Below are 12,363 nucleotides of genomic sequence, written 5' to 3'. Positions count from 1 at the left end.
CACCTTGAGCATGGTTCATTCAGTATTTGCTCACCTCTTCCTTCACCTCAGCCATTAAATTCCTTTGTGCTGCAGTCCCAGTCACACAGCTGGCCTATAACACAGTAGCTCAACTTGAAACCTGCTGCTGATGCACAGAGGATGGAAAACATTGCCTTTTGGAGGCTGAATATTGCCTCTCTGATGCTTCCAATTATTACCTGCCCAACATCTGAATCTGGATCTCCCAGAACAAGGGGTTGTGCACTTTTGTCGGAATCCTAATCTGAGCCTCCTGAGAATGAAGTACGCTACAATTAACTTGGAAAATTGAATAAAAACACTTCTTTGGAATACTGTCCAGTTCTGGTGTCCACGGCTCAAGAAGGAAGTTGAGAAATGAGAGAGGGCTCAGAGAAGAGACACAAGAACAATTACAGGATTAGAAAACATGCCTTAGACTCAAAGAGCTCAATCTATCACTATATTTAGCTCAGGTTTCAGAGTAGCAGCCGTGTTAGTCTGTATTCGCAAAAAGAAAAGGAGTACTTGTGGCACCTTAGAGACTAACAAATTTATTAGAGCATAAGCTTTCGTGAGCTACAGCTCACTTCATCGGATGCATTTGGTGGAAAAAACAGAGGAGAGATTTATATACACACACACAGAGAACATGAAACAATGGGTTTATCATACACACTGTAAGGAGAGGTTTCAGAGTAGCAGCCGTGTTAGTCTGTATTCTCAAAAAGAAAAGGAGTACTTGTGGCACCTTAGAGACTAACAAATTTATTAGAGCATAAGCTTTCGTGAGCTACAGCTCACTTCATCACTTAAGATAAGCCATCACCCACAGCAGGGGGGGGAAAGGAGGAAAACCTTCCATGGTGACAAGCAGGTAGGCTAATTGCAGCAGTTAACAAGAATATCAGAGGAACAGTGGGGAGTGGGGTGGGGGGGAGAAATACCATGGGGAAATAGTTTTACTTTATGTAATGACTCATCCATTCACCGTCTCTATTCAAGCCTAAGTTAATTGTATCCAGTTTGCAAATTAATTCCAATTCAGCAGTCTCTCGTTGGAGTCTGTTTTTGAAGCTTTTTTGTTGAAGTATAGCCACTCTTAGGTCTGTGATCGAGTGACCAGAGAGATTGAAGTGTTCTCCAACTGGTTTTTGAATGTTATAATTCTTGACGTCTGATTTGTGTCCATTCATTCTTTTACATAGAGACTGTCCAGTTTGGCCAATGTACATGGCAGAGGGGCATTGCTGGCACATGATGGCATATATCACATTGGTAGATGCGCAGGTGAACGAGCCTCTGATAGTGTGGCTGATGTGATTAGGCCCTATGATGGTATCCCCTGAATAGATATGTGGACAGAGTTGGCAACGGGCTTTGTTGCAAGGATAGGTTCCTGGGTTAGTGGTTCTGTTGTGTGGTGTGTGGTTGCTGGTGAGTATTTGCTTCAGATTGGGGGGCTGTCTGTAAGCAAGGACTGGTCTATCTCCCAAGATCTGAGAGAGCGATGGCTCGTCCTTCAGGATAGGTTGTAGATCCTTGATGATGCGTTGGAGAGGTTTTAGTTGGGGGCTGAAGGTGATGGCTAGTGGCGTTCTGTTGTTTTCTTTGTTGGGCCTGTCCTGTAGTAGGTGACTTCTGAGTACTCTTCTGGCTCTGTCAATCTGTTTCTTCACTTCAGCAGGTGGGTATTGTAGTTGTAGGAATGCATGATAGAGATCTTGTAGGTGTTTGTCTCTGTCTGAGGGGTTGGAGCAAATGCGGTTATATCGTAGCGCTTGGCTGTAGACAATGGATCGAGTGGTATGATCTGGATGAAAGCTAGAGGCATGTAGGTAGGAATAGCGGTCAGTAGGTTTCCGATATAGGGTGGTGTTTATGTGACCATCGCTTATTAGCACCGTAGTGTCCAGGAAGTGGATCTCTTGTGTGGACTGGTCCAGGCTGAGGTTGATGGTGGGATGGAAATTGTTGAAATCATGGTGGAATTCCTCAAGAGCTTCTTTTCCATGGGTCCAGATGATGAAGATGTCATCAATGTAGCGCAAGTAGAGTAGGGGCATTAGGGGACGAGAGCTGAGGAAGCGTTGTTCTAAGTCAGCCATAAAAATGTTGGCATACTGTGGGGCCATGCGGGTACCCATCGCAGTGCCGCTGATTTGAAGGTATACATTGTCACCAAATGTGAAATAGTTATGGGTCAGGACAAAGTCACAAAGTTCTGCCACCAGGTTAGCCGTGACAGTATCGGGGATACTGTTCCTGACGGCTTGTAGTCCATCTTTGTGTGGAATGTTGGTGTAGAGGGCTTCTACATCCATAGTGGCTAGGATGGTGTTTTTAGGAAGATCACCAATGGACTGTAGTTTCCTCAGGAAATCGGTGGTGTCTCGAAGATAGCTGGGAGTGCTGGTAACGAAGGGCCTGAGGAGGGAGTCTACATAGCCAGACAATCCTGCTGTCAGGGTGCCAATGCCACATATCTATTCAGGGGATACCATCATAGGGCCTAATCACATCAGCCACACTATCAGAGGCTCGTTCACCTGCGCATCTACCAATGTGATATATGCCATCATGTGCCAGCAATGCCCCTCTGCCATGTACATTGGCCAAACTGGACAGTCTCTACGTAAAAGAATGAATGGACACAAATCAGACGTCAAGAATTATAACATTCAAAAACCAGTTGGAGAACACTTCAATCTCTCTGGTCACTCGATCACAGACCTAAGAGTGGCTATACTTCAACAAAAAAGCTTCAAAAACAGACTCCAACGAGAGACTGCTGAATTGGAATTAATTTGCAAACTGGATACAATTAACTTAGGCTTGAATAGAGACTGGGAATGGATGAGTCATTACACAAAGTAAAACTATTTCCCCATGGTATTTCTCCCCCCCACCCCACCCCCCACTGTTCCACTGATATTCTTGTTAACTGCTGGAATTAGCCTACCTGCTTGTCACCATGGAAGGTTTTCCTCCTTTCCCCCCCCTGCTGTGGGTGATGGCTTATCTTAAGTGATCACTCTCCTTACAGTGTGTATGATAAACCCATTGTTTCATGTTCTCTGTGTGTGTGTATATAAATCTCTCCTCTGTTTTTTCCACCAAATGCATCCGATGAAGTGAGCTGTAGCTCACGAAAGCTTATGCTCTAATAAATTTGTTAGTCTCTAAGGTGCCACAAGTACTCCTTTTCTTTTATATTTAGCTCAGGGGTCGGCAACCTTTTAGAAGTGGTATGCCGAGTCTTCATTTATTCACTTTAATTTAAGGTTTTGCATGCCAATAATACATTTTAACATTTTTTAGAAGGTCTCTCTCTATAAGTCTATATATTATATAACTAAACTATTGTTGTATGTAAACAAGGTTTTCAAAATGTTTAAGAAGCTTCATTTAAAATTAAATTAAAATGCTGATCTTACGCCGCTGGCCCGCTCAGCCCGTTGCCAGCCTGGGGTTCCGTTCACCTAGGCCAGCAGGGGCTGACTGGGGCCTGCAGCCGGGACTCTGGCTGGCAAGGGACAGGCAGCCAGAACCCTGGACGGGCAGTGGGCTAAGGGGGGCCGGTGGCCGGGACCCCAGACTGGCAGTGGACTGAGCAGCTCAGCCCGCTGTTGGTCTCGGGTTCCGTCAGGTGCCGGCTCCTGCCAGCCAGGGTCCTGGCTGCTGGCCCCGCTCAGCCTGCTGCCACTCTTGAGTCCCGGCCCTGTCCACACAGAGTAGGTACCTACCTTCTACCCGGTTCTAGCCATTCTCTTCCTCTCTCTGCACTGAGAGGAGGGTGGGAGTGTGCTGAGAACAGGGCTGGGGGAGAAGGAGCAGGCTGGGGGCTGAGGTGCAGGGTCTGGCCAGGAGCTAGAATGAGAGAGGGGGCTCACGGTTGGGGCAGGAAGTTTGGGTGTGGAGCACTTACCTGGGCAGCTCCCATTTGGTGCGAGGGGTGCAGGTGGGAATATGGGAGGGAGGTATGCAGGAGCTCCTGTTTGGTGCTCAGGTTGGGGGTGGGCATGTGGGGGTTGCAAGAGTCAGAACATGGGGTGTGGGGGGGCTGGGTATGTGTGGGGGCTGCAGGAGTCAGGGCGGGGGGCTGGGTATGTGTGGGGGAGCTGGAGTCAGGGCTGGGGTTGTTGGGGGGGTGCAGGGGTCAGGGCACGGGGCAGGGGTGAGGGCAGAGTGCTGGGTGTGTGTGAGGGGGGTGCAGGGGTCAGGGCAGAGGGCTAGGGTGTGTGTGTGGGGATGCAGAGGTCAAGGCAGAGGACGGGGGGGAGGTGGGCTGGGGTCATGGGGGTTCTCCCAGCTCCCTGCCCTGAGCGGCTCACAGTAGGGGGCTGGAGGGGATATGCCCTGTTTCCACCACCTTCCCCAAGGTTCCAGGTGCACGCTGCAGCTCCACTTTTCCCTCTCCCCATCTGTAGTAAGGGCCGTCAGCTGATCGGCCGCAGGAAGGGAGAGAAGGAGGGGCAGGAACCCAGCACACTGGGGGAGGAGGTGGGGGGAGGGAGAAGCTTGCCTGCCCTGCAAGGAGAGAGCAGTGGGTGGGGGATGGAAAAGAGCAGGCCAGGCCGGGCAGGATTTTTAGTGGCACGCTGCTGTCTGTCTGGGTCTGGCAGACAGCAGCGTGCCATTAAAAATTGGCTCACGTGCTGTGTTTGGCATGCATGCCATAGGTTGCCGACCCCTGATTTAGCTTAACAAAGAGAAAGTTAAGGGGTGATTTGGTTACAATCTGTAAGTACTCACATGGGCAACAAATATTTAATAATGGGCTCTTCAGTCTAGCAGAGAAAGGTATAACATGATCCCGTGGCTGGAAGTTAAAGCTACACAAATTCAGACTGGAAATAAGATGCATATTTTTTTAACAGTGGGAGTAATTTAACCATTGGAACTCTTTACCAAGGGAGTGGTGGATTCTCCATCACTGACAAAAAATCAAGATTGGATGTTTTTCTAAAAGATCTCCTCTAGAAATCATTTTTTGGGAAGTTTTATAGCCTGTATTATGTAGCACGTCAGAATAGATGATCACAATGGTCCTTTGGAATCTGTGAATCTCTTAGACTATTCTGTAGCATTTTAGTCACTCTCTAAGCTAATTGGAGTAGCCACAACTCATGATCTAGCAACCTCATCAATGCATTCAGAGAGCTAATTCTGTAGAGTCCTCCAAGGTGTAAGAGAAATGCAGTAGAATCTTTGTTTTATGTTGTGAGTATAACTGTAACTTGTGCAAAACACATGCATAAAATGCAGTATGGATTTCTGTGTGGTAACACACACAGTGCTTTGGAGAGGTGTCTGTTAGGGGCATTGATTTATGCCTTTGGTATTCACCAAGCTACCTTCATTTTCAAAATATTTCCTCAGAAACGACACTCTAGGCCCTTCCTACATGGGCTTCGTTCCTCTGAGTCAGCTACTAAGGCTGAGTTTAATTTGCCACTCTGTGCCTCAGTTTCCCCATCTGTAAAATGGACATTTATCACCTTTGTAAAGTGCTTTGAAAGCTATGGATTAAAAGTCCTATATGAGAGCCAGGTATTATTTGTATAGTGATTTTGGGTTTCCAGCTTCAGACACCTGAAAGGGCCTGATATTTCTGCATGTGCTGAGCACCACCCCTCTCAAAGACAGGTCACTTCAAGGTGTCTCAGGTTGGTTACTCAAAATCACTTGTCACTTTTGAGTAACTGGCTCTAAATCTGTTGTAGCTTGCTGAAAAGGTATTGCCCAGGCTCTTTGCACCTGCCAACCCAGCCCTCAAAATGTTTCCTAAAGAAAAAAGTTCTCCATCCTCCATACCCTCAACTTGAACACACTTACTGACAAAGAACCATTTCTAGGCAGCTTACTTCCTGAAGTGCACTGCTGGGGCTATTCAAAGACTCTGTTGTCCGGAGGAAAACTGCAGAAAGAGAAGAGTCTTGGGCTCAGACGGCTCTCCAGTGGCAGGAAGTTTCATGGGCGAGTCCCTGTCTCCTAGGCATTCCTCCTCATCTTAACTTCTTGATTTCAGTGTTGCAAAATACACAAACAATAAGAGACCAAACATTCATTGAGCATGATGAAGTGAGTGTACATGGACTGAAAGGCCCAGGCCAGATTTCAACACCTTTACCTAGGCTGAATAGCACCGTGCTCCACCAGTGATAGCTTTTCATTCATTGAGAATACTTGTGGAGTGAAGTGCTGTTCAACAGGAGTAAAGGTATCAAAAGCTGCCCTTAGTAGGCAATGAACAGCAATGTAAGCTTCCAGCAGTAAATGCCAGGTGTAACATAAGTACAACCTTCTAGTAATTCCTATTTATTTTATTTTTGTATAACTTGCAAGTCTACACTAGGGTGCTCAGTCCTGCTGGAGGTTTGTATGGAGTGACAGTAAAAGTTCCTGAATCTTGATCATATGAGGGATACTGTGCTCCTGCTTTTCAAAAGTGAGGAGACAATCTTTGTCTGGGAGATAAAGCTGTCCAGTAGGAGGTGGTCCACAGCCAAATGAATTGTCAGATTCAGAGGCAGCTCCCTTTCAGGGTGAGAACATGTCCCTGATGTCTGGAGATGTTCTCTGCCCCCTCCCCCAAAGTCTGTCTCTATGTCCACATTAACTCTACACACACAGTTGTTTTGTCCTGATTTTTGTAACTCCCTGCAGACTTGTCACCTGGATGAGCTGCCTCAGATATTGATATTGACAACAAGCAGATTGAGTTCATATGCTCAAGGGACACTCCCCGCACCTCCTTGATCAGTGACATACTGAAGACCTGCCCTGTTTCGCCTCCCAGTGAACCCACTGCCCTTCCTAGCACAAGTTCGGAAGCCTATCTCTGCAAACTTCCCTGTACCTTACCAAGGCCCGAGTTCAAGAAAATAGCATTATTCAGGGCAACACTTTAAACATGTGCATAAAACTCAACGGGACTTTAGCATCTCTAAACATGTGCTTAAAGTGCTTTCTTGTATTGGGGTCCAAAACTGTTCCTTATGCTGCCTTCCTTCCCTGAACTGCTGTCCTGTTGTTCACTTTAAAAATCTGGTCACCATGTACTGTAAACAGTGCTTTCCTGTGCTTGTAGACTTAGAGTGCTGTAGACAGCACTAACTGGCACCCTATCTTTGCGCTCTGCAGTGTTGGCAGCCCATTTATGGCTACCACTGCTTTGTGCATAAGTGTGGGAGAAGGATCTTTCCCTCTTGGCATACCCATGCAGGGACAGATGTAACTGGCACTAAATGACCTAGAATAATTGGGATGTTTTAGAATAAGAAAACTAAATCTCTGAGCAATTTGAATCCCTGGGTTCATTGTAAGCCCTGTGTGAGCTTCCACGCCAGAACATTTCTTCCAAAAGTGAAAGATTCAATATGTTGGTTTTATTTTTACGCCATTGTTTGTGTTGAATGTGTTGATCTCTACCAGCCAGCTCATGCTTAATCAGGAATTTGTGGCTGGACACAGTTTACAACCAGAACACCTGATTCAGCATCTTTGTAATTACACTTTTTAGATCAAATACAGAGGATGTGTAGCCTGCCTAGGTCCACATCCTCTCTGAAGTTTCATTAAGAATTAATGAGCTGTCTCCAGCTGGAATATCCTGCATGCCTGCCTTTTCTAACCCAGAACGTTTCAGTCTGGCAAAGCCCTTTAGTTTTCAGTAGGCCTTGCAGTTGCTAGATCCAGGAATATCTTAAACTGAGCCAAGACTTCTTGCCATTTCAGTTGAGCAGTCAGCACTTGTGGTTGGGAGTCAAGATCTGTCAATGAATCTGTTGAGGTCCGGTGACTCAGCAAAAAGTGGGTATGATTTAGATCCATGTCAACTTTCCACTGGTGGCAAGCTTTAATTTGGCTCCCATAAAAAAAAATTGACTCTCCAAAATATAAACTTTGCCTAAAGCTTTATTTTGACATTTTCAAGGTTTGTATTTAGTATAATATGTTTACTTTATTTTTATTTCAGGTTCAGATAAGACAGACCTGTATGTTCACACATTATGGTATGTTTTTCATTCAATACATTTTCCCTTTTCCAGTCTTTTGAAATGCAATATACTGTGGTCTTGAAATTGCAACATGAAACTTCAATGAAAGAAAAACAAACTACCTTCTTCATGGCGTAAGTTTGAGGGATAGAAGGAAACTTTACTCGGGGACAGATTATCTCATAATGGATTCCTTGTAACTCCTGTGAAGCAGTTAATATTGGTTGCTGTTGGTGGCAGCATTCTGTCCGAGACAGACCACTGATCTGATCCATAAGAGAAAATTCTGATGTTTCTGGTGTGACAAAGTCAGGTCGGGCCGCTGCAGGAGTATGGCAGAGGGCCAATATGTTAGCCCTAGAATGTTAAAGGCCCTTTTTCTCCAAGCTGAGAAGTGGTTACCTCAGGTCAATTAGGGACACCTGCATCCAATTAAGGGACTGCCTGGGACCTTTTAACCCCCGCTCCCCCCAGCTGCCAGGCGAGTGGCCACAGGGAAATAAGTTTCACCAGGGTGAGAGGCTGTGCTCCTTCCCATAGGGGAAACAACCAAACCTGAGTGTCTGCTAGGGGAAGGACTGACACCCCGGAGCAAACAGAACAACACCCTGCCCCAGCAAGGGGGCAGGGAAAGGTATCCCCCTTTGTTTTTGTGTTTTGTGAGACTGTTTCCTTTATGTTTGGTGGAGGCTCGCCCCTGAGGCCGATCCCAACTCCTACCCTGAAAATATGGCCAGAGGAGCACAGTGTGGGGGAAGACAAACACTGCTCAGAGTGAGGCTGATTTACCCCAGGCAGGACTCGGACAGAGAGGGAAGTGCTAGGTCTGGCGAGACAAAGGTCTTCCACACTATGTACATTGTCTTCAAAGAGGAGCTCCAAATGTGGAATGGCTACAGTATCAACATGTGAACTGTATGAAACAATAGGTTGCTTGCTTTGAACACTCCCCTAATTCATGCTCAGAACACTTGCATACATCATGTCAATATGGAGCAGATCTTTCTTAAAAGCATGGTGCTACATGAATCTTAATTAAAAACTGAAAGTAGATGAGTAAGAAATGGGTTTAGTGGTTATTATTTCTATTTTCATACATTTAGAAAACCTCTGAAGGTTTTAGTCCTTCTGGAAAACAAATTTTGAGAACGGAACAATTTTATACTTCTGCAGGACTAGCTTTATGTTTAAATTATTATGTCTGCTGAAGTGTAAAGGAAGGTTAGAATTTTAGAAATGATTATTGAGATTTTCAAAGCAGTCTAGAGGATTTATACACATCTTCCAGGTAACTAGTGCAAACAATGAATATGGAATACTGTGCTCCTGCCATATACAAGTACATACTGTGCTTCTAATTGCAGCATGAAACTGCACGTAGAAATTCCAGGATTAGATCTGGTCAGAATAATAAATATTTTCTGTGAAAAAAGATATAAGAAATGAAAAATGTTCTCTTTCAATTTTTTTCTGAAATTTTTTAAAGTTGAAAACTGAAAGAAACATTTTCATTTAGAAGAAAGAGCATTTTTAATAGGAAAAAATGTATTCATGAAAAGTTTTAACCAGTGCTAACCAGGATGTACAAGATCACTTCATGGAGTCATCGAGGTTCATATTAGTTTACTGAGCATACCCACTAGCTCTGAATTTTAGACCTTTCATGATGTTGGATTTGTCTGTCCCAACACATCTGGAGTGGAATTTTTAAAAGTGCTCAGCTCTGCTGGAAGCAGAACTAGGCCAAAACTAAGTGCTTTTCAAAATTTCACCCTGCCACACTGCTAAGACCTAGGCTTCTCCTGGTAATAAGCTTTTTAACAGTAAAGTTGAGCTACTCACCAGAGCTTGCGGTGTCCTCAGGTCTCAAGAAGTAGAGCTCCTCCTCCTTTGTATCCTATGAATAGAACTGGTATGTTCTATAAACCATAACAATGTACAATCGCAAGTGCAAGCCTGATACATAGTTATTTATCCAGTCTAACCTTCTTGAGGCCCCTAGGCACTATGGGTAAAATTTTCAAAAGTGCCTAAGTGACTTGCAAGCCTTAGTCCTATTTTCAAGAGACTTGGGGACTTAAGAGCCTAAGTCCCGTTGAAAGTTAATAGAAATTAGGTTCCCAAATCATTTAGGCATTTTTGAGAATTTTACCGTATCTTTAATAAGCATAATAATACAGTGAAAATAGTCAGCTGGAATTATCTATAGCAAGTTTAACTTATACAGTGTTTTGAGTCATTTATATATGTAGCCTGAATCCGTTCACACTTCCACTGATTTTACATCACTGTCACTCCATACATTTAAATGGGGTGAACTGTAAGTCTAAGACAGTGTATGTGAGAACGGAATCTGACCCATGTCATGTAAGAGAGGGCCTGAGCAGAGGAATGGGATCCAGCAACTCCTGTTTTGGAATCCACGTTCTGACATTGAGTCACTCTGTGGCACAAGCCGCTTATTCCCCTTTAACAGATAGGTAAATATTATTAACCTCTATCTCACAGGGGTTTTGTGGGGGTTAACTAATGAACAGGAATTAATTCAGGGATGTCCTGTGGCCCTGTATGCTATAGAGGAGGTCAGACTAAATGATTACAATGATCTCTTCTGGCCTTATAAACTAGGAACATTTGCAAAGTTCTCTTAAGCTAGAAGCACTGTATAAGTATTAATTATTACAAGCCATTGATTATATCTCTAAATAAATAATTTCTTTTCAGCACTCCAACAAAATCAACTTCCAGTGCAACCAGAGCTATTGAAAATTCAGAATTCAAACTGGCAACTAGCAATGGGATTACTAAGGAACTGAAATCCAGCAGCACTGACCTCACAGTTGAAACCAAAGAGAGGACAGCAGTAAAGAAAGAGGCCTCTTCTATCTCCTCCAAAGAAGCCAAGGACAATAGACAACGACAGCTCAGAGAAACCAACACAGAACCCGCTCAGGAACCTAAAGGAGAAGCAAGGGGATCTCGAGGCCTACAGAAAACTTCCAGCACCATAACGCTGCAAGCCATTAAAGTGCAACTAGAACCAAAGGCAGAATCCATGGCCACTTCTACTGGACAGGATGAGGACAGGAAAGGGGCCACACAGCCCCTGACAACAACTCGACAAACTGCTTCTCTCATCAGACAAGCTGGTCCAAGGAGTAGGGAAGCAGAAAACAGAGTTGGAACAAGAAAGAGCACAACAGAGGAGAAGAGGGGGCCTCAGGGAGTCCCTCCGCAGTTTGAGAGCCGTCCACAAAGCCAGGAAGTATTAGAAGGCCAGGAGGTCAAATTCAAAAGCAAAGGTAAAGGGATGAAAGCTCAAATAACCCAGTGCTTAGGGCTCTGTTGCTGTAGATAGCATAAGGTGGAAATATTTCACTCTTCAGTGCAGGTTTCTCCTCCTTCCTAAACCATTCTGAAAACAGCTCATCTGTGGCACTCCACCCTTGCACGAGCAAAACCGTTATTCCACTGCACACCATTGTGGTGTTCTGTCTCTGTGATTTCTCTACAGGGCCAGACCTTAATATGGCTGTTCAGGGGAATAAGAGGGAGTAGGAGCCTGAGGCCTCTCTCCTGCATGGCTGTTCTAGGGTTCCCTGCATCAAGGCTCAGGTGCAGAATGGCTGACCGTGGGCTGCGTGCACAGCGCTCACTCCCTCCTTATCCTGCCCCACCAGCAGTTTCTTGCCTCTGTCCCCTTTTCCAGCATGCTGATCTGTGATGCTGAATTGGTACAAGAGGATAAGTAAGCTGTACCTTTTTCAGTGCTGTAGTAAGTTACCATCCCCTGGAGAAAGGGATGGAGTAGAGAGGGAATTGTAATGGAGTCACACTGCTTTCTCTCTGCACTTGCACATCACCCCCTACTTAGGGCTCAGCCTCACTGCTCAGTCTAGACAAGTGGTATTTAGTCAAGTGTTTCTAATGATTTAACTACAGAAGGTCATAATTAAAAGGCCCTGGCTGAGTGTTTCCTCTTCTTCAAAAATGGATCAGATTTTAACCTCTCAGAGGAGAAAGAGGCCATGGAAGGCTTTTTGGCTGCACATCATGGGCAATCTTTTAATCCCTTCTTTGAGGAAAATATGAGGAATTTCCATTTTTATTGCAGTTTAGTAGAAAATAATTTTGAAGCATTTTTCTGGTATTTTAATGTAACGTTTGCACATCAAATAGCTCCCTAAAAAAAGAGAGAGATGGCGTTACATTTTAGGCAGGCAAAAATCTAGTTGTTAATTTCCTTTCTGATATGTCTTCCTCACTCTAGAAAAAATATATTTTATATTACCCTCCCAGTGAGTCAGGGTGTAGAGAAGGTATTCCAAAGGGCTCCCTGAATTGTTTATTTTCATAGTAT

The 12,363-nt window shown here is 44.7% G+C and overlaps 1 protein-coding gene across 4 annotated transcripts in view; it reads left to right on the top strand.

Moving 5' to 3' along the window:
- The window catches only part of MYLK (myosin light chain kinase), a 334,343-nt gene that overhangs the window by 161,595 nt on the left and 160,385 nt on the right, over positions 1-12,363 (top strand). For all 4 annotated transcript variants that reach the window (XM_038421966.2, XM_043504946.1, XM_038421969.2 and 1 more), the window contains exons 7-8: positions 7,982-8,018; positions 10,728-11,305. In XM_038421966.2, coding sequence (XP_038277894.1) covers positions 7,982-8,018; positions 10,728-11,305 — 615 coding nt within the window. The remainder of the gene's footprint in view (positions 1-7,981; positions 8,019-10,727; positions 11,306-12,363) is intronic.

Source organism: Dermochelys coriacea, chromosome 11, assembly GCF_009764565.3.
Source record: "Dermochelys coriacea isolate rDerCor1 chromosome 11, rDerCor1.pri.v4, whole genome shotgun sequence".
Taxonomy (NCBI): domain Eukaryota; kingdom Metazoa; phylum Chordata; order Testudines; family Dermochelyidae; genus Dermochelys; species Dermochelys coriacea.
The sequence above is the reverse complement of the archived record's forward strand: the minus strand, read 5'-3'. Positions and strand labels throughout refer to the sequence as shown.